This window comes from Lutjanus erythropterus, chromosome 7, assembly GCF_056507025.1.
Source record: "Lutjanus erythropterus isolate fLutEry1 chromosome 7, fLutEry1.hap2, whole genome shotgun sequence".
Lineage (NCBI taxonomy): Eukaryota > Metazoa > Chordata > Actinopteri > Lutjaniformes > Lutjanidae > Lutjanus > Lutjanus erythropterus.
In genome coordinates this window covers 4,542,611-4,567,689 of record NC_139323.1, presented here as the reverse complement: position 1 = coordinate 4,567,689, position 25,079 = coordinate 4,542,611, and the positions used below count along the sequence as shown (strand labels likewise).

At 38.6% G+C, this 25,079-nt stretch overlaps 1 protein-coding gene across 1 annotated transcript; it reads left to right on the top strand.

The window, feature by feature from the left end:
• Positions 1-15,716: 15,716 nt before the first annotated feature.
• artn (artemin) lies at positions 15,717-22,356 on the top strand. Its single transcript, XM_084722110.1, has 2 exons — positions 15,717-15,888; positions 21,277-22,356. Exons 1-2 carry the CDS (start codon positions 15,717-15,719, stop codon positions 21,684-21,686), a joined length of 582 nt encoding a protein of 193 aa, XP_084578236.1. The 3' UTR covers positions 21,687-22,356.
• Positions 22,357-25,079: the final 2,723 nt, after the last annotated feature.

Here is a 25,079-nt window from a genome sequence, read left to right as displayed (position 1 = left end):
ATGGGATTATTAAATCAATAACCCTATGATAATTTTGTCCTTTCTTCTTAAATATGAATATATTCTGGTTTCTTTACTCATTCTGGAGGAGTAATAAAACAATTGTTTTTTTTTACAAATGATCAATCAGTTTGAGTCATTCTGGTTTCTTTACTCCTCTCTGACAGTAAACTTTAAGTTGTGGACAAAACAAGACATTTGACACCCTTTTCTGAAATTTTATGGACCAAATAACTATTTGATTAGTGGAGAAAATGATCAGTAGATTGATTTGTAATGAAAATAATGACAGGGAAGACTTGAAAAATAAGACTGGGGCAGGATCAATTAATTGATTTATCATTTCAAGTTGTTTTCTAATTTAAACCGACTACATTTTTTTAAACAGGTAATTAGTAACTGTATTGGAATACATTTTAAAGTAACCCTCCCAGCCCTGATAATAACACTGTGCAGTGTATGAAGAGTGAATGCAGCCAGCTGTGGGTCACTGGGTGTTTTTGTGGTGAGACACTACAGGAAAGTCACAACATTTAGTCTCGCCCCTGGTGAAGTTCTCCAGAGCAGCATCTCTGGATCATGCAGTGTTGTGAAAGGAACAGAATACAGGAAGTGTGTATTAAAGCAGCTGTTACAATAATAGAATTTTAACACAACCTCTTACCCCTCTATGTTGCGAATATTGGAGGAAATCTGGTGTTTCTACAACCCCCCAGAACACTTCGTCTGTCTACCATGAACTTTTCTTTCATTCATTCATTTTTTGGTCCTGCTCCTAAAAGAAACTGACACAGCATATTTTACAGAATGCATCCCCTTTTCCATTCAAACCATCTTAAGAAAGAGGAATTCTTCTAAGGAAGTGTGGTTTGGTGTAGCTGTATTGTTGTAGAAACTGTACACTCTTAGTGACACTATACAGTGAAACAAGTTGTGACAATGACAGGGAAAATGGGGTGTGAAAATCTATCAGGACAAATACCAGAGAATTGTGATCCCAGGAGGAAATGTGGAGAGGGCAATGAAAAGTAGGATTCTCCTGGGAAAGTTAGGAGGGTTGGCAAGTATGCATTAGGCAGAGATCTGGGCTGTGAGCAGCTACTGGCAGATCAGCAGTGGTCTGCTTTATTACAAAATGTGCTAATGATCAGCAAAGTTTGGCAGGCGCAGAAACACCTGTGTGTCTGAGTCAGGCTGCTGTAGTGTCCATTAATGCAGCAGCTTACATTCAGCAGACAGTGCTAATTTATGCACGTGGCTGCTTTTAGAGTGAGGCCTCAATGAGCAGCAGCAGGTTCACCAGGAGCAAAGGTGAGCATTTGTGAATCCTTTAACCTTGATCCTTGGAAGGAGACTCTGTGACCACTAGCAGCGTTGTTCTGAACGTGCTAAAGGAGCAGCGTTCTTTGAACATGCTCATATTTTTGGTGAACTGATGGAATCAGTTTGCAATTAACATACGGGAGCATTGTTCACTCTGGAGAGGGATAACGGTGCTCACATGGTCAGCTGATTAAAAAAAGTGTGATTCCAGCAGAGCGTGTTTGTGAATTTGGACAAAAGAGTCGACGTGATATAAAAACTTGATTTGATCACGAAGCCTCATGTTTGTCTATAATTCTGTGGTTTATCAGTGAAGTGTCTGAACTACACTGCAGGCTGGAGTCTGTTAACAGTGAGAAACACACAGATAGATCCACGTTATACACTCATCTACAAACATCTGTATCTATGGACATGCATTTCTGACAATTTGGTGGAAAAAAGAAGATTCTGTAAGTCATTATAATGAAACACTGTCGAAATAATGTCTTAGAATCTCAAAATGATGATTTAGTATCTCAAAATATTGAGAAACTTTCTCAAAATTACGAAGACACATACATACATACTAAGATAATGATATTAAGTCATTATTTTGAGATAGATTCAGAAAGTTTCTCAATATTCTGGGAGACCAGCTCAATATTTTAAGAAAGGGGAGACTGGGAGCAATTGTAACATTTTTGCAAATGTCCTTCATAACTCAGACTACCCAGAATGCACAACTCATGATTTGATTTATGAAACATAATAGTACAGTTGATGTATTTCCACTAATAAAGAAAAGACTGTAATATTAATTTTTATGCAAGAAGTCAGATTTTCCATCTGACGGAGTTGACGTCTACATTTACTGAAAATTTAAATCACTAGGCACTTGGCCTGTTGCAAGGTTTAAGAGTTTGATCTTTTTTGTTTTCCAGAATGATTAAACACTAAAAATCAAACCAAAACTCCCCAAAATATGGTTTTGCTCTAATTACAAAGAATGAGTGAACAGATTCTACAAATCTAAGCAGGAGACTTTGGAGTTGGACATTAAGATCCCCATCAACAGGTTACAACATGTTAGCAGAGTAAGTCATGAATCAGGACAGGAGCTGTGAGTTTATCTGCATGTTATCATTCTGTGTCAGAGCTGCTCTGTATCAGCCTGTGTGAACCATCATATTTCAGTTACAGTCAAATGTGAAAGCAGGTAGTGAACAGATTACATGTAATGGGATTACTTAATATGGATTTTCACAGATGCAGATAAAATTCACAATTTTCTGGCATTTTATGGACCAAACAACCAATCAATTAGTGTAGAAAATTACTGCCAAATTAATTAATAATGATAAATAATCATTACAGGAAAGACTGGATAAATGTCATATGTGTCCGTGTGCTTCACATGTTTGGACCTATTTTTGAATTGACAAGATTGTGATTGGTTTAATAAATCAATTAATAATTTTGAGTAATTTTTAATTAAAAAAGGGCTGAAAATTCTCTGATTTCAGCTTCTTAAATGTGAATATTTTCTGGTTTCTTTACTCCTCTCTGACAGTAAACTGAACATCTTTGAGTTATGGACAAAATAAGACATTTGAGGACGTCATCTTGGACTTTTTTTTCACCATGCTCTGACATTTCATGGACCAAATAACTGATCAGTTAATTGAGAAAATAATCAACTGATTAATTGCTGATAAAAAAAAATGTTTCTTTCAGCTCTAAAAACACTTTAATAAGATAAACAGTTTTCAAGATAACATTATTTTATGTTGAGATAATCCAAAACTAATGAAAAGCAATCAAGTTACATTACTTTAAAGTTGTGGCACTTGAATTACGTCACTGACTACATTTTTTAACAGGTAATAAGCAACTGTATCGGGAAAACATTTTTAAAGTAATACTCGTAACCCTGTTTGTCTTTAACTAAATAATGTTTCTTGATATAGAAGCCCAGGGTCTTCTGCAGAATATTGAGTTTGTTCAGTTCTACAAACATGAAGTTGTGGGAATGATGGCTGAAGTAGTTTCTGTAAACAGAGCTAACCTCTCCCAGACCGCCTGAGACAATGACGTCTTCATCGGCGGCTCCTGGAGCCTGGATCAGGCTCAAGCTTACTGTTTCAAGACAGTATAGCACCGAACCGAGATGTGAATTTCCTGCTAATGTGCACAGTTATGATTATTATTATTGTTATTATTATTGTTATTATTATTATTATTATTATTATTATTATTGATTAAAAAAAACTTGATTGATGTTTCAGTGAACAGTAAGAAAAGATTGGGCTCCTGCCTCATGCCTGGTGGTGGAAGCTGTCTGCCTGGTGCTGAGTTCATATCACCATCTGCTCCACACCAGTCACGCTCACACTGGGAAATCCAAACAGCCCCCACTTCATTTATAAAAGCTTAATTTATACACACACTCATAAACATGAACTGTATGTAGTTTGTTCCAAAGCGCGTGTGATTGGATGCCAGTGTTTATGCACAGTGTTAGGGACATTAAACTGACTTTGAGGCTTTGTAGGTAACAATCCCGCTTTGACCACAATGGATATTTTATGACAAACATTATCAGAAACTGTACCCATCTATCTTTGTGGTGTCCCTGTGGGGATGAGGGGTGAAAGGAACTGGAGAGTATTTCTTCATTGAAAGAGGTGCAAAGAACGACACTGAAGGCTTTTTGTCCATGGAAAAGATGTTTTCACTCTTCTTCTGTCTGGCTTTGGCAAGAGTTTGATCTGATTGGTTGAAGTTATCCCACGTTAGACGTGATAGATGGTTTGTCCAGTCACCTGCCAAGTGTTTTTTGAAAGTTGCTGCCCTTTTCCACACAGTTTCTAAAGACAACTTCCCAGATGGTTCTGTATAACAAACCATCTGTCGTGTCAGGCTGGAATCACTCCCAACACATCAAATACAGCATCTTGATCAGTGCCCCTACCTACACTTCACACTATAACGCTGTAGGAACCACTCTAACATCATTTCTAGAGGAGCCCGTCTGGCATTATATTTTGATGTGCTGTTGAAGTCAGGTGACGTACTATAAAGAGTAAGAAAGTCCATGTGTGGAGGAGATGAGGAGGATGGATGAGTCAAACAAACACAGGACTTTTTACCAGGTTGCACCAACAAGAATTATGCCTGGTCTTAAACTAAGTCGATCTTAACTTAACTTAGTTGAATCTAATAATTACAAAGTTTTTACCATCTAGGCTTGAACCTTCTTCTTGCTAAGACTGGGTGTAAATCTTACGCCTTATCAGGAGCAGCCGTAAAGTCAAAGTCTTGGTGATTAATTCAGATATATACAGCCTCTATACCATGAACGCTCAAAGAGATGAGTTATTCAACAGAACTGTGAGGAAAATGAAAGCAGCGCAGGTGGAGAATGAATCATATTCATATGAATTAAATACCATTTGCAGAATTATTTGCAGAATTCTTAGGGCCTAAGAATTAAGACTTTGTTGTGGACAGAGCTTCACGAGGTTTATCAAGTTTCTCCTCACTCGACAGCTCTCAAAATTGCAGTTGAAAAAGTGTGCTCACGTACATCTGTCCATCTATTTTACCTGAACAACCCTAGGTCCTCCATTATTTGTCTCCAAGTTGACAGCAGTCAACGTTTTCTTGCTGTAGCTGTACAGCTCTAATTTTCTTACCTCAATGTGAGATGAAATTGCCTTTTCCTTATCTTTGATCCCCCATACCGTTGCAGCAAATAAGAAGAGATTAGCTACAAATCAGCAAGACAGTGGAATATTGTTAATATATCCTAACACGCCTGCTGCCAGGCAGCAGCCATAGTCTTGTGGGCATTCATCAGAATGTGCATTGCTAAGACCAGGTGTAATTAAGACTAAGCCTAAGTCTGGTTGGTGCAATTGACATAAAGTCCATTCTAAAAACAGGTCTTAACTAAGACCAACTTAGCAGTTAGATGCAACCCACAGAAGACTGGGGCACATGTCCCCTGTGAAATCAAAAGTCAGCAGCAGAGATTTGCAGTTCAGGCAACACACCTGTGAAACGATTGGTTGTTCGTTAAGTGAAACTGTCAAACATTGAGCTACTTTCTTATCACTATTGATGATGTTTCTATCACCGAGAGACAATATCACTATTGTTTTATCACCCAAGCCCAGTCCATTAAAGTACCAGCTGGAGTTGCATGTAAATTACTGTGGATAGTCTCCAGATGGAATCTGTTTTAGGCACCACCTGGCACCATTATCAGGTTAAAATATTCTCTTGTACACAAGACATATCTAGACCTAAGAGGCGGGTTGCATTGAAATTGAATGAGTTCTTGCTGTGCAGGTTGCTGTGCTGCTGTGAGGAAGATCTATACTTACTGACCTTATTCCAAATGTCAGATTATTATAGGTTGACATTTAATTTCAATTAATCCATTTTAGCCACCACTGGAGATGCTTTAAAAACAGCAAAGTGTCACATTTTTAATATGATGTTTGTTTTATCCACAAGTTAGTACTCAGTATTGTTGGCTGTAATAAAAGGGAGGGTTGCTGCAATTGTAATGTTTTTCACTTTTCACTCTTTTATTAAGACTCAGATGCCTTTTTTTTTACCTACATTTTTATTATCGTCAAACTACCAACATCTTTCAGCCACCATAAACCACTTAAAGTTTTTCAATAGAGAAAACAAGTCATGAGTAATTAAACTGAAAGTAGAAGCTGTCTGATGTTTCATGTGGAGCACTAGTGAGTTCAGCTGTAACAGTGTAAGCTATGTTTGTAATGTGGCTAAAAACAGCATTAAACAAATCATTTTCATCATCATTTTTCAGTTTAACATTGATTTTAGACCAAGGATAAGATGCCATAATCTATAAAACATAATGACATAATAAAAACTCACTGGATGGACCAGTTGGCAAAAATACATTAATTACACCTGCATAGTCAGCACATGTAATTGATTACTGGCCAATACAATGCATGCTTGTTGGAAAGACCCTGTGCAGTTTTGCACACTGACTGTGTGTTACAGATGAGCTGCTGGTTGCATTTATAACATCAAAAATATACTCACTGGCAAAGACCGGATAGATGCACACAGCAGTGTGGATTTTAGCTCCACAAAATACAAACACTTCTTCATTTTTCTAACAAGCATCAGTCAGTCAGTTTTTTGCAACTTAAATAGACACCAATTCTTATTCAGAAAGTGTATATTGACACTCCTCCTTAAAGACCTAAAGAGCTAAAGTACACTAATAACAGGGAGCATTACATAAATGATGAACTTTTATTTTTGAACTTTGAATGATTTCAGTACTTCATTATAGATAGTGATTAATCTTTATTGACAGTACTAAGGTATCTGTGACAATAATAAATCTGGAATCCAGAAATTTGCGTCAGTATCCTGTGTTTTCTTCTATATCTTTGCAGATAGTAATTTACTTGTGAAAAATAGAAAGTTGAAACAGACAAACAACAAATCTCTGAAATTCCAGAGCTGCTACAATGTAATTACAGGTTTTTTTACATGCTAAAACGAAAAGTAACACACAGTTACTCAGGGAGCAAAACTTCAGCCCAGATCTGCACGACTATAAACATATTCTCAGCCTCACACTTTGCTAAACACTAAACAGTGTTTTTCAGATCATGAAACACTTCTCAGCATCAGACACAGAAATCTAATATGAAGTCACTTCTTTGCCCTTTCAAAGCACTGCCTTTCAAAATACAACACAATTCAAACACTTTGCTGTTAACTTGTAAACTCACCAATCAGGGATGAGCACTACAAAAAGGCAACAGGTGGATCAACACAAGTGGAAGATGTGAACAAAGAAGACAAGGACCAAATTTATCAGATGCAATTCGAGCAACATTGTTTGGCCATGTAGTAAACTTTGTGCTGACACTGAGAGAGGCTGGACAGAGAGTTCAACCCAGCCTCAGCACATACGCTAATTTGAACCATGTAGCCCAGAGCATGAGTGTAATTCATACATCATTTTTGTCTCCACAAATGTTGCTGCTGTGTTTAAATACTATATACTGTTTAGAATGTTCTGTTCTGATTTCACTTTGGAAATGCATGGTTTGATCTGGGTTTTTTTTTGCTTGTTTGTTTGTTTGTTTGTTTTTTGTGTGGTGTTTGATCCATATATTCATGCAGTTTATCCCACCAATATCTCTAAAAAAACAAAAACTCAGACTATGTCATTAAAAAAAAGTGAGCACAACAGTGTCTAACTGGTTCAAACCAAATCAGATCATATGAACTTTGTGTGCCATACAGTGACAAAAATGAGTTTTTACAAATTATTGTATAGTTTTGAATAAAGTGTGAGTTGTGCTTAAGCAATCGTAAGAAAAAAGTAATTACAAAAAATGACATCAGTCATACAGTAGAGTACTGTGCAGTCCCTCCAGGAAGTTGTGATATTGCGATTGCAACAACTCAAGCAAATTCAACCAATCCCTGTCAATTCTGTGCGACCTTTCAATTTTGCCTGAAGTCTGCTTCTTTTCCACAAATTTGACCAATCATCGTAGCGTCCCACAAGTTCCACCAATCACAGCAGTCCCTCATGCAAATGTCATATACGCAGATCTCAGTGAATAATAAAACAAAACACTGTCAGCTCATTCATTTTAGACTTTTTTTACATTTTGTTACAGGTACTGAAAAGAACACGTTTGTCATTGTTACTGGCATTTATCAGTGCTCTGTACACTTTTATTGTAGAATTTTGTGCTGTTTTGACTGAATTTTAGATTCTCAAAGCTTCTTTAAAGATTCTGCTTCTTTGTGGAGGACCCCCCACCCCCCCACCAACAGATTTTTGTAATTCCTTTGCCTCTCTGGCACAAGGTTACTGAGAACACTCAGACCAGAGTCTTTGTTCTCCCTGGAACAAGTTACCATAGATTTTTAATCACAAGTTTCTTGTGCAATTTTATTTTGGTCCATCAGAGCACATTGTAACTGTCATTGCAATTTTTTAGAAAAGCTGACTTGAAATCAGGCATTTTAAGCTGCAACAATCCCACAAAAGGCCTCAGAAATCCTGGAGGTACTGACTGTGCAACATCCCTTTTGTCTATTTGGTAACAAGACTACCACAAACCATGGCAAAGAGGACATCTTGGTTTTGTTGCAATCAGCTGCGTTTGAAACAATTATATTGCTTTTCATTGTAGATTTTTTTTAAATATATTTCGATATTGTTACTGAGTTTTGCAAGATGAGATGAAAGAGAAAAGAGTTCATACATTTTGGGAAATGTGGTCACTGAATGAATTTTGTGAGAAAGCACTGAAAAATGATTCACAGTTTGGTCCATGTACACTTCTGTTTTGCTGGCTGTGTTCAGTTTTGACCGATGCATGTTAGCAATTGAAAAAATGTAAGTGTAAATTTATACTTAATTTGTACTAAGCTGGTTTTCCAACTACCGTTCCCTGCAGAGTGGACCAATCCTGTTTCTCAGGGATGTTTGGTACGACACTGGCCACACACTGATGTGATGACGACATCGTTTTACCTTTCATTTTTACATAAGTGTTCATGTGTATTGAATGATTGTGTAAATGATTAGTTGTAGCATTAAACATACAGACAGACTCTGGCCGTCCCCTGTGTAGCTTGGTTCATGATCACTCCTCAGACTGCAGGATGGAGACTTACACATGGAATCAAACTGCAGCATTCTTGTCTGGATGCTTCACATTGTCTCTCACACTGGGATGTATACAGTGGACATATTTGTGAGGGAAGAATGAGCAGTGATTTACACAGTGTGTGTAATGGATGAAGTCTGGCTTCACTTCCTTTCCTGAGTTATTCATTTGTTTTCACTCACACGAGTTCAGACACTTCAAACGTTCCTCGGTGCTGACTGGACCCGCTGTCCGACTCATGTGTGTAGAATTGTGTGTGTGTGTGTGTGCTGCAGTCAGAGAGTTATTACCAGGAGATGTAATCATGTACAAACATTCATGTGTGGTGCCAGGATGGTTTAATGTCTCTCCTGAGGTGTTATGTAACTTCTCCAACTCTCCTGATGTTGTTTTCTGGATGAAGTCTGTAGAGAAGTAGAATCATAGAGCTGGGCCGTGATTTCCACCTGTACATGGATGAAACTTTTTCCAATTATCACATTCCGGTCCCTGATGGCCAGAGGTGGGAAATAACTAAATACAAATACTTTGTTACTGTACTTAAGTAGTGTTTTCAGGGGTTTTTTTTTTTTATCACCTGTTGTACAATGCAGAGAGGGAAGCTTGTTAAGAAAAATGTCTGGTTGCACAGGGAGGAGACTTGAGTCAATGACTTAAGTTCAGTCTTACATCACAAGTTTGAGGATGTTAGACTTGCTTGACTTTTTTAAAACAAATATTTGCCTTTTCTTGGCAGACCAGCAAAGACTGAAGCATGAGGCAGCTATCATGGAGCGGGCTCATCCAAAAATAATAAAGTTTAGGTTCATGCCACAAAATGTCAAATGTCAGCAAGATTTATAAGGCGGCAATAGTTGAAAATTAAACTAAAATAAAAACTTTTCATGACCACTGTCTTTTAGGGTTACAACAGTTATTTTCATTGTTGATTAATCTGTTGATTATTTTCTTGATTAACTGATTAGTTGTTTGGTCAGAAAATGGTGAAAAATGTTGATCAGTGTTTTCCAAGGCCCAAGGTGACGTCCTCCTCCCTGTCTTGTTTTGTCCACAACTAAATAAAAATCAGTTTATTGTCAGAGAGGTGTAAAGAAACCAGAAAATATTCACATTTAAGAAGCTGAAATCAGAGATTTTTCTTAAAATAATTCTCAAACTGATTATAAAAAATACTTGACAATTTAATTTGTTTCTGTTTCTATTAATAATCGATCAATCATTGTAGCTATGCTGGTTTTTAATGATTTAAATGTGGAAACTGCAGAATTTCACATGACTTGACATATGACTTGCTTGATCTGAGCAGTGACTTGATTTGACTTGCTTGACTGAAAGCAGGGACTCGACTTGACCTGCTTGATTGTCACCACAGTAACTTGGGACCTTCTTGAGACTTGAAGGTTAAGGCTTAAGACTTGCTTGAGACTTGAGGGTTAAGACTTAAGACTTGTTTGTGACTTGCACAAGTGTGACTCACTCCCACCTGTCAGGTTATAATTGGGTTTGGACTGAGGGTCGGGTTTGGGTAGAATTTTGTCAGGCTTGGGCCTCAAATTTTCAGACCCCATTAATGCTCTATAGTTCATCCTCTTTGGTCTCCAGCAGGTATCTTGTGGCGCTTTGATCGTGCCTGAAAGTTCCATCGAGGTCCGATGCCAACAAAATTCTGTCTGAAACTGACGCAAACCTTATTAGCATATTTCAGCCCGAACCCGATTACAGCCCAACATTTTTCTAAACAAGCTTCCCTCTATGCACCAAATAGCAGGGGTTTTCAGTGGCAGGGACAAAACGTGCAGGGAATTGGAACTGGCAACAACTAAATTGGGGAGAAAAATTTAAATAAATAAATAATAAATAAATATAGTACAGCCCGAACTTGATGTGAGCCCCTGAAATATGTGAGAAATAAGGCTCGACCCGTCAGGTCCTGTTGGATTTGGGCACAGATCTGAATTTCTAGTATCTTGATACAAACAGACATGAAATTTAAACAGTTCTGATCCGCAGATAATAAAACTCTCCATGAGCTTCCTGCTCATTTTTAATTCTTCTTGTGACACAAGATGTTTCTGAAAGCTTCAGAGGAAGTCTGATAGGTGGACCCTGACTTAAACCTTATTTTATCCAACAAGTTCATGTTGTTGAATGAGCATCTTAGTCTCAAGAGGCCACTAGTGAGACTGTTAAACATTCTTAATAATAGCTATCAGTATATTAGACTATGTAGATTACATAATAGCCTTCTACTCCAGGAAAAACACAGTTCACTTCACCTTTCTCATCTGTATCCTCAGTCTGGTCTGGTCTAAACTGTAGTAGCTGCATGTGTGTCATGCAGGCTATCATTTACACACACACACACAGTCCGTGTTGTGTAATCTGATCCACTGCTCCTCCTGTACACCACTCTCCATCCACGTCTGCTGGACTGAAGGAAACAGAAAGAGGCTGAGCTATTTTTGGAAACATCGAAAGAAAGAAACGTTACAAGCACAACAGAAAATTTACTCTTGCTGTCTCTTTTTGCTGTGTTTAAACCTTTAAATGACATCTTTGTGTCTGTCTTGTTAGAGGGTTCCACTTTGTGTTGGCTACAAAAAACCCAGATGCTTCATGGATGATTTGAAATTAATGTTCTTGTTCTGTTTATAGAAAAAAAAAATTTAAACATCAAATGCATCACTTCCTGCGTGGCAGAGGGTTTCTCCTGGGAGAGACCTACTGACCGTAGAGTGTACCAAACATAGCAACTGTAAACACTCTGATGAACTCACTACTATGAACTCAGTAATGCTGTGTCACATTTCAGAGGATGCATTAGCTGATGAGCAGGGGTCACTGAGAGGAAGCATCCTTACAACAACAGATAGTGGTCAATAGCAGTGGCGCAGTCATGCAAGCCTACAGTACAAGTTGTGATATATCACTGTCATTCATTATGATCAGATATTTTCCAGCTTTTCAAAGTAACAAGACGAAAATAATACATCATCTTGCAAGTTACAGATGTGCAATGGATTGTGGGGTATTATGAACTGCAAAGAATACACTGGTTGTATCAGATTCCAGCAAAAGAAGGCTGCATTCCTCAGCTACATTTGGATTAGGAAAGTCCAATATAATGTTCATGAACTTTTACAGATACATTTAAACTATTTTCTGAAAGACGTAACATTTTTAATTACTGTAAAATTATCACGGTAACCACAATTTGATCTTTTGTCTCCCAGGGAGAAATTCTCCAGACTTTCTCAGTATGGGTGCAGTTTGCGTTGGTTCAAGGGACTCACTGAACCCCCTAGCAGAACATTGATTCTGGTCTAATTATGTGGTATGGTAGCCTGAAGTGAGGTACAGGTTGATGGACCTGCAGGTGGCAGTTTGCAGGTCGATTTACTAGAAAATACTATGGGTGGGTGCAGGTGGGATAAGTGACACAGCAGCAGTTCAAGAACGTTATTAATAACTTGCACCAGCACATCCAGTGCCTCATGTAGAACTGAAGACACAACCAACCTGTTCAAGAGTAAGATCCTTTTTGTTTTACCAGAAACAGCTGCTCTGTTCAAAGCCGTCAGACTCCATTTATAGAAAAAGTAATTTTATCAACATAACATAAGAATGATTAAATTACTGTTTGGAGTCTGGAGTCTGGTGGCATTGAGGACAGTGATAAATCATCTTTTTCTAATTAAACAAAAAGGAAAAAGTGACTTACAGTAAACAGCTGAGTGCGCCTCATATGTGGGACAGTGCTGCAGACAGGTTGAGGAGAAGGAATTAAGATAAATCCACTTTTTAATCCCAAAAGTTTGAAACATAAACTCTGAGCTCCCCTCCTGCCAGTAAAGGAGTCTGCATCAGGTCTGTCCGGCTCTCTCCTCCAAAGCTCCCCGGCTTTCAACAGCTGTCTGTCAGCTCTGTGCCTCAGTTCTGGCCTGCTCCTCTCCACACTTGTATTTTACTTTCCTTCATTGAGGCTACCAATAACTCCGGGCTGCAGACATGCTGGATTCCACCATATTGCTCAGTCGTTTCCTTGGCAATGCAAGTTCACAACTTTGTGGGGCAGAGCCTCTGAAAGACCACTGAAGGGAGGGTTGTGGTTTTTTTGTTTTCAAATAGCAACTGTTTTTCTCAAAAATGACTCACCCCATCTTTAACAAAAGGTTGATCTCTGTGGGGATCCTTTCCATAATATTGTCACACTTGGAATAACTATCTGAACCTGTCAGTGGCAAAAGCAACCACTTTTAGTGGACGTACTTTGATGGTGCACAGTTGCCCTGAAGGATTACATTACAGCTTGTTTCATGTCAGTCTCGCTCTGGACCGATGTCATAAAAAGTCACGTAGACACAAAAACATGGGGAAACATGGTCCAGGTTGAAAAATACCAAAAAGCATTTACAGTACTTCCTTTATCAATGACATGGGTTATGATAAAATATTCTGTCTTAAATACATGTGTCTATAAATAACAGGCAGCATTTATACAAAATGCATGTGTGACATGCTGGATTATCAGAGAACAGAGCATGAATCATCAGTGAAGATGTTTTGATCAGTATTGAACAAAAGCAAATGTAGCTTGTTACTGAAGCAAAGGAAAGCTGGAATTCCTCTCACCCTGTGGAAACACCCATAAGGCATTTTGAAAACGGTTACTTAGACCAATGAATGAAGACTGCTTGTCTTCATTATTGTTATAATTATTTTCTTTCTTCAGATGGAAAAACCTGGTGGAGGCAGGAGGCGTCGACCACCCAGCATCACCTGAAGAACTGGAAGGTGAGCATGAGTTTGTGAATGTCTGAGAATCAGAAAGAGAAGTAGGCCAGTGGGATTTGTGGGCAGACTGTCTGCAGATATGTTTCACCATCAGCCAGTTTCCACTACACCTCCAATTCGATCTGAGCCTCCGGTTCCTGCCAGACACTGCAGAGAAACTCATTTCATAAGTGATGTTAAAATATTAACCTTAGCTGCACAGTGAGAAGGTGTCACATGTCAATTAAGTAATTAAAGAGGTGCAGGTGATGGCTGCAGGTATCCCACAAGGCCGAAGAGACAGGGCTCCTGCAGGCTCAAAGCCAGACGCAGGGAACCCAGACACAATTTCCATGTCAAAGAGCTGATGGAACAGGATGGATCAGCTTACCCCGGGCAGCTTTCAGTTTCCACACTGTATGTAACACTGTATATCACTCTATTAAATGTATGTCCTGAAAAAAGTCCTCGCAGAATGACTTTAGGGATGGCAAAGTCAATCGTCGGCCAGTCACTACCAGTGTTGGGCAGTAATGGATTAGTCAGTAATATATTACTGTGATACTATGACTTTACCCAAGAATGAGTAGTGTAAGTAATTATATTACAGTTACTAATCCAAGCTACTCTGAGCTACTGAGTTACTTTTGATCTTGGTAGGTTGTGGAAGGGATGATGTACAGTGAGCAGGTCATTATTGCCAAATAAACCCTGACAGAATGGTGCAGAACTATATTTCACCTGCTCGCTGTGTATTATCCCACTTCAGTAAAAAAAAAAAAAAAAAACATATGACACAAAATATTAATTTTAAAATGATTTCATTGTTTTAATTGCTGCAACAACGATTATTTTCAGTATTGACTAAGGTGTAGATTTCTTGATTGATTGATTAATTAATCTTGTCAGATGAAAAATAGGTCCAAATTTATTATTCAGGAAAGACTATTTTCAAGTCTTTCCTGTAACAATTGTTTTCATTACTTTCTTTACTAATTGACTACTTGTCCAAGTCCAAGATGATGTCCTCAAATGTCTTGTTTTGTCCATAACCCAAGGATATTCAGTTTATTTTCAGAGAGGAGTAAAGAAACAAGAATATATTCACATTTAAGAAGCTGAAATCAGAGAATTTGGACTTCTTTGTCTTAAAAAATGACTCAAAACCGATTAATTGTTTATCAGAATAGTTGGCAATTAATTTTATAATTGATTAATAATCAATTAATCCTTACAACTCTCGTTTTAATAATGGTTTTATTACTCCTCCAGAGTATGGATCATGATGATCAGAACTGCCTCTGTAGCAACAGTTTTCTATACAGAAATAACAGACTTTAGAACGCTGTAATTAACCAATCAGAATTGAGTATTTAACAAAGCCATGTAATAAGGTAAAATAACAAGTAATGCAACTCATTACTTTTGACACCAAGTAATAAGCAAAGTAATATTATTACTTTTTAGAGTAATAAGTAAAAAAGTGACTTACACTTCCTAATGACGACTTGAGTTTTCATCTAGCTTGTGCTAGTGTTGAATTGTGTTACAGTGTAGCAGGCCACAGAAATAAGGGTAGAATAAAAAAAAATGCTTTCAATGAAATTTTTTATGAACCTGACATGTCAGATGGTTTGTTACGCAGAACCATCTGGGAAGTCATCCTTAGAAACTGTTTGGAAAAGGGCAGGCACTTAAAAAAAACACTTGGCAGGTGATTGGACGAACCATCTGTCTATCACGTTTAACACGGGCTGATTTCAGCTATCAATGAACCATATGACATAATAAGAGAGCGCCAAGGAAGAAGGCTAACCAAAGATAGCCCTGGACTAAGAGTATCGTGTGTGAAAATCTCTAAAGTTGTCCCTGTTTAATAAGTGTGCCAGCATGCCGCCCAGAGTAACTACAGTGCCTGTTCCTCATCATTGTCAGGTGATGCTGTGGGTGGTGGCGTCATTGCTGACACTGGTGGAAGATGTGTTTTCTGAGGAGGACAATAAAGAGGCTCCATCAGACCTCCAGCGTGTCTTTATTCAGCCCTCCTGGTCTCCTGCAGAGGATCTGGAACAGGACAGCAGCATCCAAACACCATGGCCTCAAGCTGCTGGTAAGTTTTTCACTTTTGTCATAATATCAACAAGGTATCAGCATGGCTACAGACGTGCTCACATGAGAGTCATTGTGACAGGAAGTGTTATTGTAAAATATTCTGACCAGTGTAACAGGTCACATTAATGAGGCTTTCTAAGGTTTCCCTGTTCCCCTTGCATTGCGCACACATGCTCATCAGGGACATGTCAATGCAGCTCATCCCAAAGGTTTTCAGGGTGTCAGGGGTCAGATCCTGCAGGTCAGGTGTTGGTTTCCTGTTAGCAACCACAGCTCTTGTTTCTTCAAAAGACAAGTTTGAAAATCTTAAATATCCATGCTGACTAAAACGGTCCAATTCTGAAGACATGCAAATCACAGCTGCTAGCCATTGCTATATGCAGGCTTGGGGAGCAATGGATTACATGTTATAACATTATGTAATCTGGAAACAAACAAAAAGAAAAATGCCTAACTTTTTGTCTTTAGATCAATCAATCAATAAATTGCACCCAACAAAGGAAGGAACATCTGGACAAACTGATGAACCTAACAACAAATATAAAACACTTAGAGCTTAACCAAGTTTTAAATTAATCTGCATCTATTTTGACAATCAGTTAATTGCTTTGAGTCATTTTTTTAATTGACAGTGAACTGAATATTTTTGAGTTGTGGACAAAAGAAGACATTTGAGGACGTCATCTTGAGCTTTGCTCAACATTTTTCACCATTTTCTGACATGTTATGTAATTTTATGTATAGTTTGTCCAGCTGTTCCCTCCTTTTAGAGCACAGTTGATTGATTGATTGATTGATTGATTGATTGATTGATTGATTGATTGATTGATTGATTGATTTAAAGATTAAAAAATGCTGAAAATTCCTCCTAGTGAAGCATTTTTTCACCAGAGGCCATGATAATGAATTGGCAGCTGTGTGTGAACTGTGTATGGCAGGATATTATTCTTTTATTTTTAAATTGTAATCCTACTAATAACCTGATTACATCTTTTTTTTTTTTTATCTGTAACTGTAATGGAATACAGCAACTTTTTTGTATCCAGACTAGTTAAACCCATTACATGTAACCTGTTACTCCTCAAGCCTGGAAATGTGATATTCTTTAGTATGCTGTAGAACTTTAAGACATGCCCAGTGAGAATATAAAATATGTTCTTCCATGTCTGCGTAGGGGCCATGTTACATTATACACTGCTGGGCTTTCATAAGCTCTTCATTTTCATCCTTCATTGTAACATTACGAAGACGCTGGGAACAAAGCTTCATAAATCTGAAGTGGGGGCCATAAAATATCAGCGTGTCACTCCTAGATGACTAATATAGCCTCTGGAAATTTGCCTGGTAGTTTTCAGCACTGAGTATGGCCTTGGTCAAGTGAGCGCGGGCCCCCGTGTACGACAGGGTAAAAATAATCAATCCAGTGTGCAGGTTTGTGCCATGCATCATAGTCCTGTTCATCACAGCCAGCAGACACAGAAGATGAATGACTGTGGATTCAGTGTGTGTTTATTCTAGCAGTCAGTTTGGTAAGTAGCCAAACCAGACTCCATAAATATTACTTAACTAATAATACTAACAAAGTGAAATAAAGTAAGCCACCTCCTGACACTCCACACCTCTGACTGAATTATTATTGAATCCGTTTTAAAGGTGTGTGCTTCAGGCATCAGTCTGGTCTTGCTGTTTTAATAATTACTAATCTTTGTTTTTATTGTCATGTTAAGAGCCAGTGTGTAAGATTTAGTGCAAATGTTGATTTTACAGATTACAAACCCCTCATCTCACTCTACCTTTAGTAGAGGCACATTCATCTTGCTTTGTTCAGTGACCACTTTTGCAAAACCCAGGGGTCAGTTAATAAACAAATATAAATACTTTCTATAAGATAAAACATAAATATGAAAATAACCACTAACTCATCTGTCTTTCAAATTATTTGTTTTCAAATGAACTGACTTATTAATCAACTTATTAACTAAATTCCCTTGGTACAAGGACTGACACCAGGTCTTTATGAATGACAGATAAATTAGATATTTTACTATATTTAATAGCTACAACTGAGTTGTAGTTGTAAATGTTTAGGGCACATTTGAAGGAGTTAGATAACATTTACAGCCCTGCTGATACTGGACTTTTGGGGCAGATGCCAATATAAGGGTGTAAAAAAAATCTGAAATTGATATGATTGACTGATATTCTTTAATCAAGTAAATTAAATTCAAAATGACATCTGGACTCTGAAATAGCAAACTTTCACAGGCACTTTTAATAATTACAAATAATTCTACATTAAAAAAAAACCATAAAGAGAACTTGAAAATGCTGCCTATAAAAATTATTTTAAAAAAGAAGAATCTGCATTATTTTCTGTTTAAAAAAATAAATCTGACAACATATACACCGATACAAACCAATGTATTTGTGTTAAGCCAATATCAGGCCGATAATATTGAATTCTGTAAAAGTAGTGGAAGGTCTGTTGGTCATATTGTAAAAATTTTATGTTGTTGTTATTTTTTTATTGTTACCATTACCATGAAACCTGCCCCCAAGTCTATGTGAATTGAAAGAACGGACGTATGTATGGATGTCCATTTCCACCAGTGAAACAAAAAAATATAAATAAATAACCCAATGGTAAGGCATGATTATGAGATTTTAAAAAAGCTGAAATTATGAGCTAAGAAGTAAAGATAATGAGACAAAATGTCAGAATTATTAAATAAAAAGTTATAAATATGAGATAAAAAGTCAATTATGACTTTAAAAAAAACTGTTTCTCCTGTTCTCCCTTTTGAAGCTATATTTATGAAAGAAAAGATTTGAAAAGATTTTCTGCACTACACTAAATACAATAATAATGTTCAGTACAGTCACACATGATTGCCTGAACATTGCCCAATTCAATTGTGAGAAGAAATAGCTGTATAATTACATGAAATAATGCATGTGGCGTGTTTTAACATGGCTGAATATGGGGTCCTGTGCTCTTTGCCTGGGGAATAGCTCTATGCATTTTTCTCTCCTTTTTTTCCTTCATGATTACAAGTTTTCTTTTCGTAAACATCAAGGCATGAACTGACAAGCAGCTATGCTACAGTGGTAATAACCATCCCCTTAGGAAATGACTGCGTGGAGGCATTTACTGTAGAGAAAGTGCAGGGCGAAGCCATCCCCAGGTCAGGAAGTAGAAATCAGTCAAACACCTGGGCCAGGTCTGCACACCCGGGCGGGGAAATCTTGTTTGAAATGTTCCTGGCAACTGGGACAGCAGCTTCAGCTCCCGTTGGATCTCTGCCAGAGACTCAGCTCTGAGCTCCCCTGCTGGTAATGACCCCGCATAGTGACAGTACAGTTTGCACCACTCAGCTGATAACCGGAGGAATTTCACTCCTAGTTTCAACGCCCATGTCTGCTTTCAATTTAATCACACATGCTCTCACTTTCTAGCTCATAAAGCTTTGTTCTAATCCAGGACATAAACTGAAGTGTGAGAAATTTTTCACCTTTCGGTCTCTAAAGGCCAGAGCACACATCTGAGGCTGTCTCATCTTACCATCAGGAGTTCCAAGCAAAGATTTCCTCTGAAGAGTTCATCACTCGGCAGCTAAGAGAAGGGGGGAGTTCAACTTGTTACTTCAGATGACATCATGTTTCTGAATAAATTAACTCACTCTGTCTGAAGTGATTGGTTGACCAGTCAGTCTGCCGTATAACACTGCCATGTTTCAATTAGGGTTGTGCCTTATCATATCGTTCATGGTATATATCCTAATTTTTTTCATGATAAAAAAAAATCATATCATGATAACAGTAATATTACATCTTGTTGAAGTATGGCTGAAAGTAAATATTACAGACTTCTATCAATACATGCTGCCCATCGAGATGTGCTACTTCTCAGGTCTCTGGGTAGTGGGTTAGGTTTAGGGTCAGGATTGGTTAAAAATGCAGCACTTATAATACTTGCAATGGGAGCACTGGCACAAGAGGAAAAAATACCTTGAATTTTCCTTGGATTTTGGTTTGGACCTTCATAGATAAAATTTTAGAAAAATTGGGTAAGAAAATAAAAAGCATCAGAACGACAAGTTAAAAAGGTGAGGGAACGGTCATTAATTAGAATGCTGGGCTCTCATTGGGTGGTTAAGGTTAGTCTCCTATTGATTTGTGCTACTGAAGCATTTTTCAACAGGGCAGCATAAATCGACAGAGCACCAGCTTTTCAGGGGAGGAATTAGTTCCAAACAGAGAAATGACTTTGGTAGTGTGGAAGTGCTTTGGTTACAAAATATCAAATGTACAACAAACCACAGTAATGTGTAAGAAACATGAGACAACTGTACAAACAAAAGGGGCAATACACAAACTAATTTTACCACTTCAAGCAAAAACACCCAGTTGAATATAAGGAGAGTCCCACGATGAGAGCTGTGAGTTCTAACCCCCAAAAGTTTGTTATTATTTTATCGTCAAGAATATCATCATTGCAGAATACCCTGAAAAACTGTGATATTATTTTTGCTCCATGTCTTCGGCCACCCCTAGATTCTAAAGTACCCCAGAACAGGCAAACAAAAAAATAGCTCTAGATAGAGAGGCGAAGTCCATCACCATCTGGTGTTCCTCACAGAACCTTAATTTGGGCAGACCTGAAACATGGCTTAGTGAAATGCCAGGGCCACGGTCCCCCAACACTATATAACCCTCACGAACCGACACACAAATAACACCGATCCACCCTCCCTCACAGTCCCTAATTGTTACTTACAAACATATCTTCAGCAACTCTCTCAGTCCAAATCAGTCCAGCAATTCACTTCAGCTCACTTTAGTTCCAACAACCCAATACAGAAGAAAAAAAACACCATCCTGTCACCGTCCTCTGGCTCAAACATGTCTGGACATGTCCAGTAAAGCTGCTGGACGGAATGTCCATGTTTCAGGTCATTTTCAGGCTGTAGTGGTGTTTGACACTGAGACAGCAGAGCAGAACCAACCACAGCATTTTTTGTGATTTTGAGACCTAATTTTAGTGATTTTCCTTAATCAATCAAATTTCCCTGGGTGGTTAATAACATGTTTCTGTGGTGTGACAAACTCAGAACACACACTTATTGTTGCTTTACAAGATCTTTAAGGTTGATCCCTCGCCGTTTAACTACTTGTTTCAACAGGAATCGTATCACAGTAACAAAGTAATGGTACTATTTAAAAATGGTGCAAAAATCTGGTCACTTTCCGTACCGTTTTTTTTTTATTACAAGCACAGAAATTCAGAAATGTTCAGATACTACAGATGGGAGTTATAGTATTTGCATGTTGGGAATCAAATAATTGACAACCTGTATGTCCCACGTGTTCCTCTTTTGTCTTGCAGAAGAGTGGTCACTGATGCAGGAAGAAGAACTCCAGCAGAACAGATGGCGGCGCTCCCCCCGTGACCCTAACTCCCCCAGAACGTCAAGGAGGAACCGCAAGAGGACCAAGAGCAGTCGCGACTGCCACATGGAGAGGAAGCAGATGCGGGTAAGGGATCTCGGCCTCGGCTACGACTCAGACGAGATCATCCTCTTTAAGTACTGCGTCGGCACGTGCCACAGCTCCCGCAAGAACTACGACCTGGCCCTCAAGGCTCTGATGGACAATGGGAGCATCTCCGACAAGAAGGTCAGCAGTCACCCCTGCTGTCGTCCCACCCGCTACGAGACCGTGTCCTTCATGGACACCCAGACTACGTGGCAGACGATTAAGTGGCTCTCGGCGGCCAACTGCAGCTGCGTGGGCTGACAGCAGAGATGAGTATGTATCTGCAATGCACAGACACAGAGAAGCTCCTGTGTGGAAAAGCAGGATGCAAGGAGGCCTGGTCTCTGTAGCGGGTGACTTAACCCTGGGTCCAGGGCCTCCCTCCACTGATAGCCTGGCTGTTGTTACTGGAGGTTCAGATCCCTTCAGAGACAGCCTGATGCCACCAGCCTGGAGCTGTCACCAGCAATAAGCACAGAGGAAGAAACCAGTACTATTCCAGTCCATAGTGGATTATATTTTGTGTCCTCCTTCAGCCTTTGAAGGCTTTTGGGTAATGCAACACCCTCTGGCAGCCATGTTGGAGCTCTTCAGCTCTTTCACTAAAGGAGCTCTGAGTAGCTGATTTCTAGGCATGCAGCTTGGCTATTTCACCAGAATTCAGTTTGTTTAATTGATAACTTCTGTGTTATTTTTGACTGGGAGCTGTTGAGTTCACCAGTCATCTGTTTTCTGCAGAAAATCATAGTATCTTATCAGAAATCTAGCTAACTTTAGCTAGTCCTCAAGTAGAGGCCAGTGTTAGAATAGGCAAACTGCATGCAGACATTTGTGGCTGAAACATACAGACTCCAGCAGGTCTGAAGGGTAACATTTTTCTTTATTTATGTTCACAAATTTTTAATTTGTGCCAATCACTAAATAGGCCTGTCGATGGGATGTCAAAGATGACACAACCTCAAATCAAAAATACATTCTCTTGCCTGCAGTGGTGGTTATCTATCTAGATAGTTTAATTAGAATGAACTCACTAGGAAAAACTCAACGGTGATGTCTCTTTGAGGAAATAATGGATCTTTCTGCTGAACTACAACTGCCAACCATTTCACTGCACTAGCTAGTTCAGTGGTGCTAACATTAAAGCTCAACTGAGGATTAATGTTTACTTCTAATACTGTTATGAGCATGAGCCTTTCATCCGTGAGTAGATGCACGCTTCATTTTGCAGTTGGTGGGAGTAGTACTGCAAACAGAAAATAGTTCCTATATGAAACTGCTCACAACAAGGTCTGTGGGTTATCTTGAGGAACTAGGTCATGATTTCTGGAAAGAGACATTGCTGTTGAGGTTTTCAAATGTATTTTTGGGCAGTTTATCCAGATGGCCAAATAGCAGTACAGATCAGAGGAAAAATATGTATTTTTGGCATGACCTGTCCCTTTAAGCTTAGCAGCTAAAACCCAAAGGTATTCACTTATCTCAATCCAAAATCAAAGTAAAGCTGTATTGAAGCCAGGCAGCCCATTCAGATTGTTTATGACAACTTTTACTGTTTATTAAAAGGAACATGGAATGCTGAAACACCATTCAATAACACTAATTCAGCAACTTTAGCATTCAAGAGCCCACAATATGAACATTACAAGTGTCAAATATTTGCCCTTTATACAAAATTCTGAATTCTGCAGAAAAATCAGCAATCAGGAATACTGATCAACACTCTTGGCACACAGTATATTCAAGCGACACTAATTCCCTTTTATTTGAACTGCTGCTGGCAGCTTCTTTCTCTTACAAATTTAAAAAGTTGCCATAAATTAAATGTATAATTTAAATTTAAAGTTGGGGACTGTTGATGGTTTCACAAATGGTTTGATTCATCAGCTGCAAATGTCTGCATGTGGTGAGACATTATAACGTTGTTCTGTTAGCCTGCTGAGAACTTAGCAAGCTAACAAAGCCAAAAACTCTCCTCTGTTCAGGTCATAGTAATTACTGCATCTACCTTATGTCTTTTGGTTTGAAACTGTTGTACCATACATCCACACCACGGCGTTGTTTAAATGTTGATCTTTTCCTCTTGCTTGGTTGTTTTACAGCCTACAATACTTCTGTTCCATTATTTGCCAAAAGCCAGTTATCCAGGGAACCTCCATGATGGAGCCAAATTCTGGATCTTTCTGCAAATCGACAACACAGCAGGACATTAACAGCCTCAAATCAACCAAAAACTCACGTTATCCAGTCTAAAGACCAAATACTATGATGTGAAGACATGCTATTAAGAACTTAGAAGTATATAGAAGTTTTTTCTGTTTTGTTTTATTTTGTAAATAGAATGGTTTTCATAAGACCAAAATTTGCATTCACCATGTGATACAAGTCTACCTTTCCTTCCAGGGCAGCTCAATAACTAACTTACTATCTGGTCAAGGAAAACTCATTCTGAAACTGTAGTCGTCTTTCAATGGCCTAAATAGTCTCTCAAACACACACACACACACACACACACACACACACACACACACACACACACACACACACTCACACTCACACACACAGACAAGTTTAGTACAAAAGTATTTTGCTGTGTTTATTTTAGTGGATGCCATGTATACAGTTATACATGGCCCCGGTGGCTTTCTAAATCCAGCAGAGCACATCACATCATAACATACTGTCCTCTGGCCAACCTATGCTGGTTGTAAATGCCACAGTAGGTCTGAGGTGCTTGTTTCAGCTCAGCTTGTTTACATCTCTGTCAACAGTCTATTGTAAGATGCCATTACAAATATAGTCTTGAGCCAACCATCACTCAGAATGACAGCCTTTCACCGCACGGTCTATTTTCACAGCAGGTGTCACATGATACCCAACCTATGGGTTAAACAAAGCAAGTGTGGAGAATCAAACTGTGACATTTATCACCACAATGCAACTTCATATAATGGGAAATACAACAAAAATTGGTACTGGCTGTAATTAAGATAAAATGCTGTAGTAGTTTTTGCTAGATAGAATTATTGGATGATTTAGCAAAACCCCAGACTGCCTTCAGTGAACTTAACCTGACACGCCAGATGGTTTGTGACACAGAACCATCTGGGAAGCCATCCTCAGAAACTGTTTGGAAAAGGGCAGGCACTTAAAAAAAAACACTTGGCAGGTGATTGGATGAACCACTTGTCTATCACGTTAAACACAGGCTAACTTCAACAAATCAGATCAAACTCTTACTGAAGCTGGTCGGGAGAAGAGTGAATATATCTTTTCCTTGGGGAAAAGGTTTCCATGTCGTTCTTTGCTCTTCTTTCAATGAAGAAATACTCCTCAGTTCTGATATAACTGATGCTATCACAGTATCTATGCTAACCTCTTCAGGAGCCACCATTGTTTATTTGAGACGAGTCGCTTCTATGGATGCTTCTTGCTGTTGTCACACATAAAACCACGCCCGTAGCTACAAGTCGTCCATCTTAGGATGCTGATTGGCTGCACCACTTTTGGTGTGGACACAAACAGATAACTTTCAGCCTGGCAAGATGGATTCTTACGTGATCTCACGAACCCAATGTAAAAGTAAAACATTTGTTTTATGCAATATTTGAGCACAGTATAGTTAAGGTCTAAGAGAGATGACATGTATATGTAAAG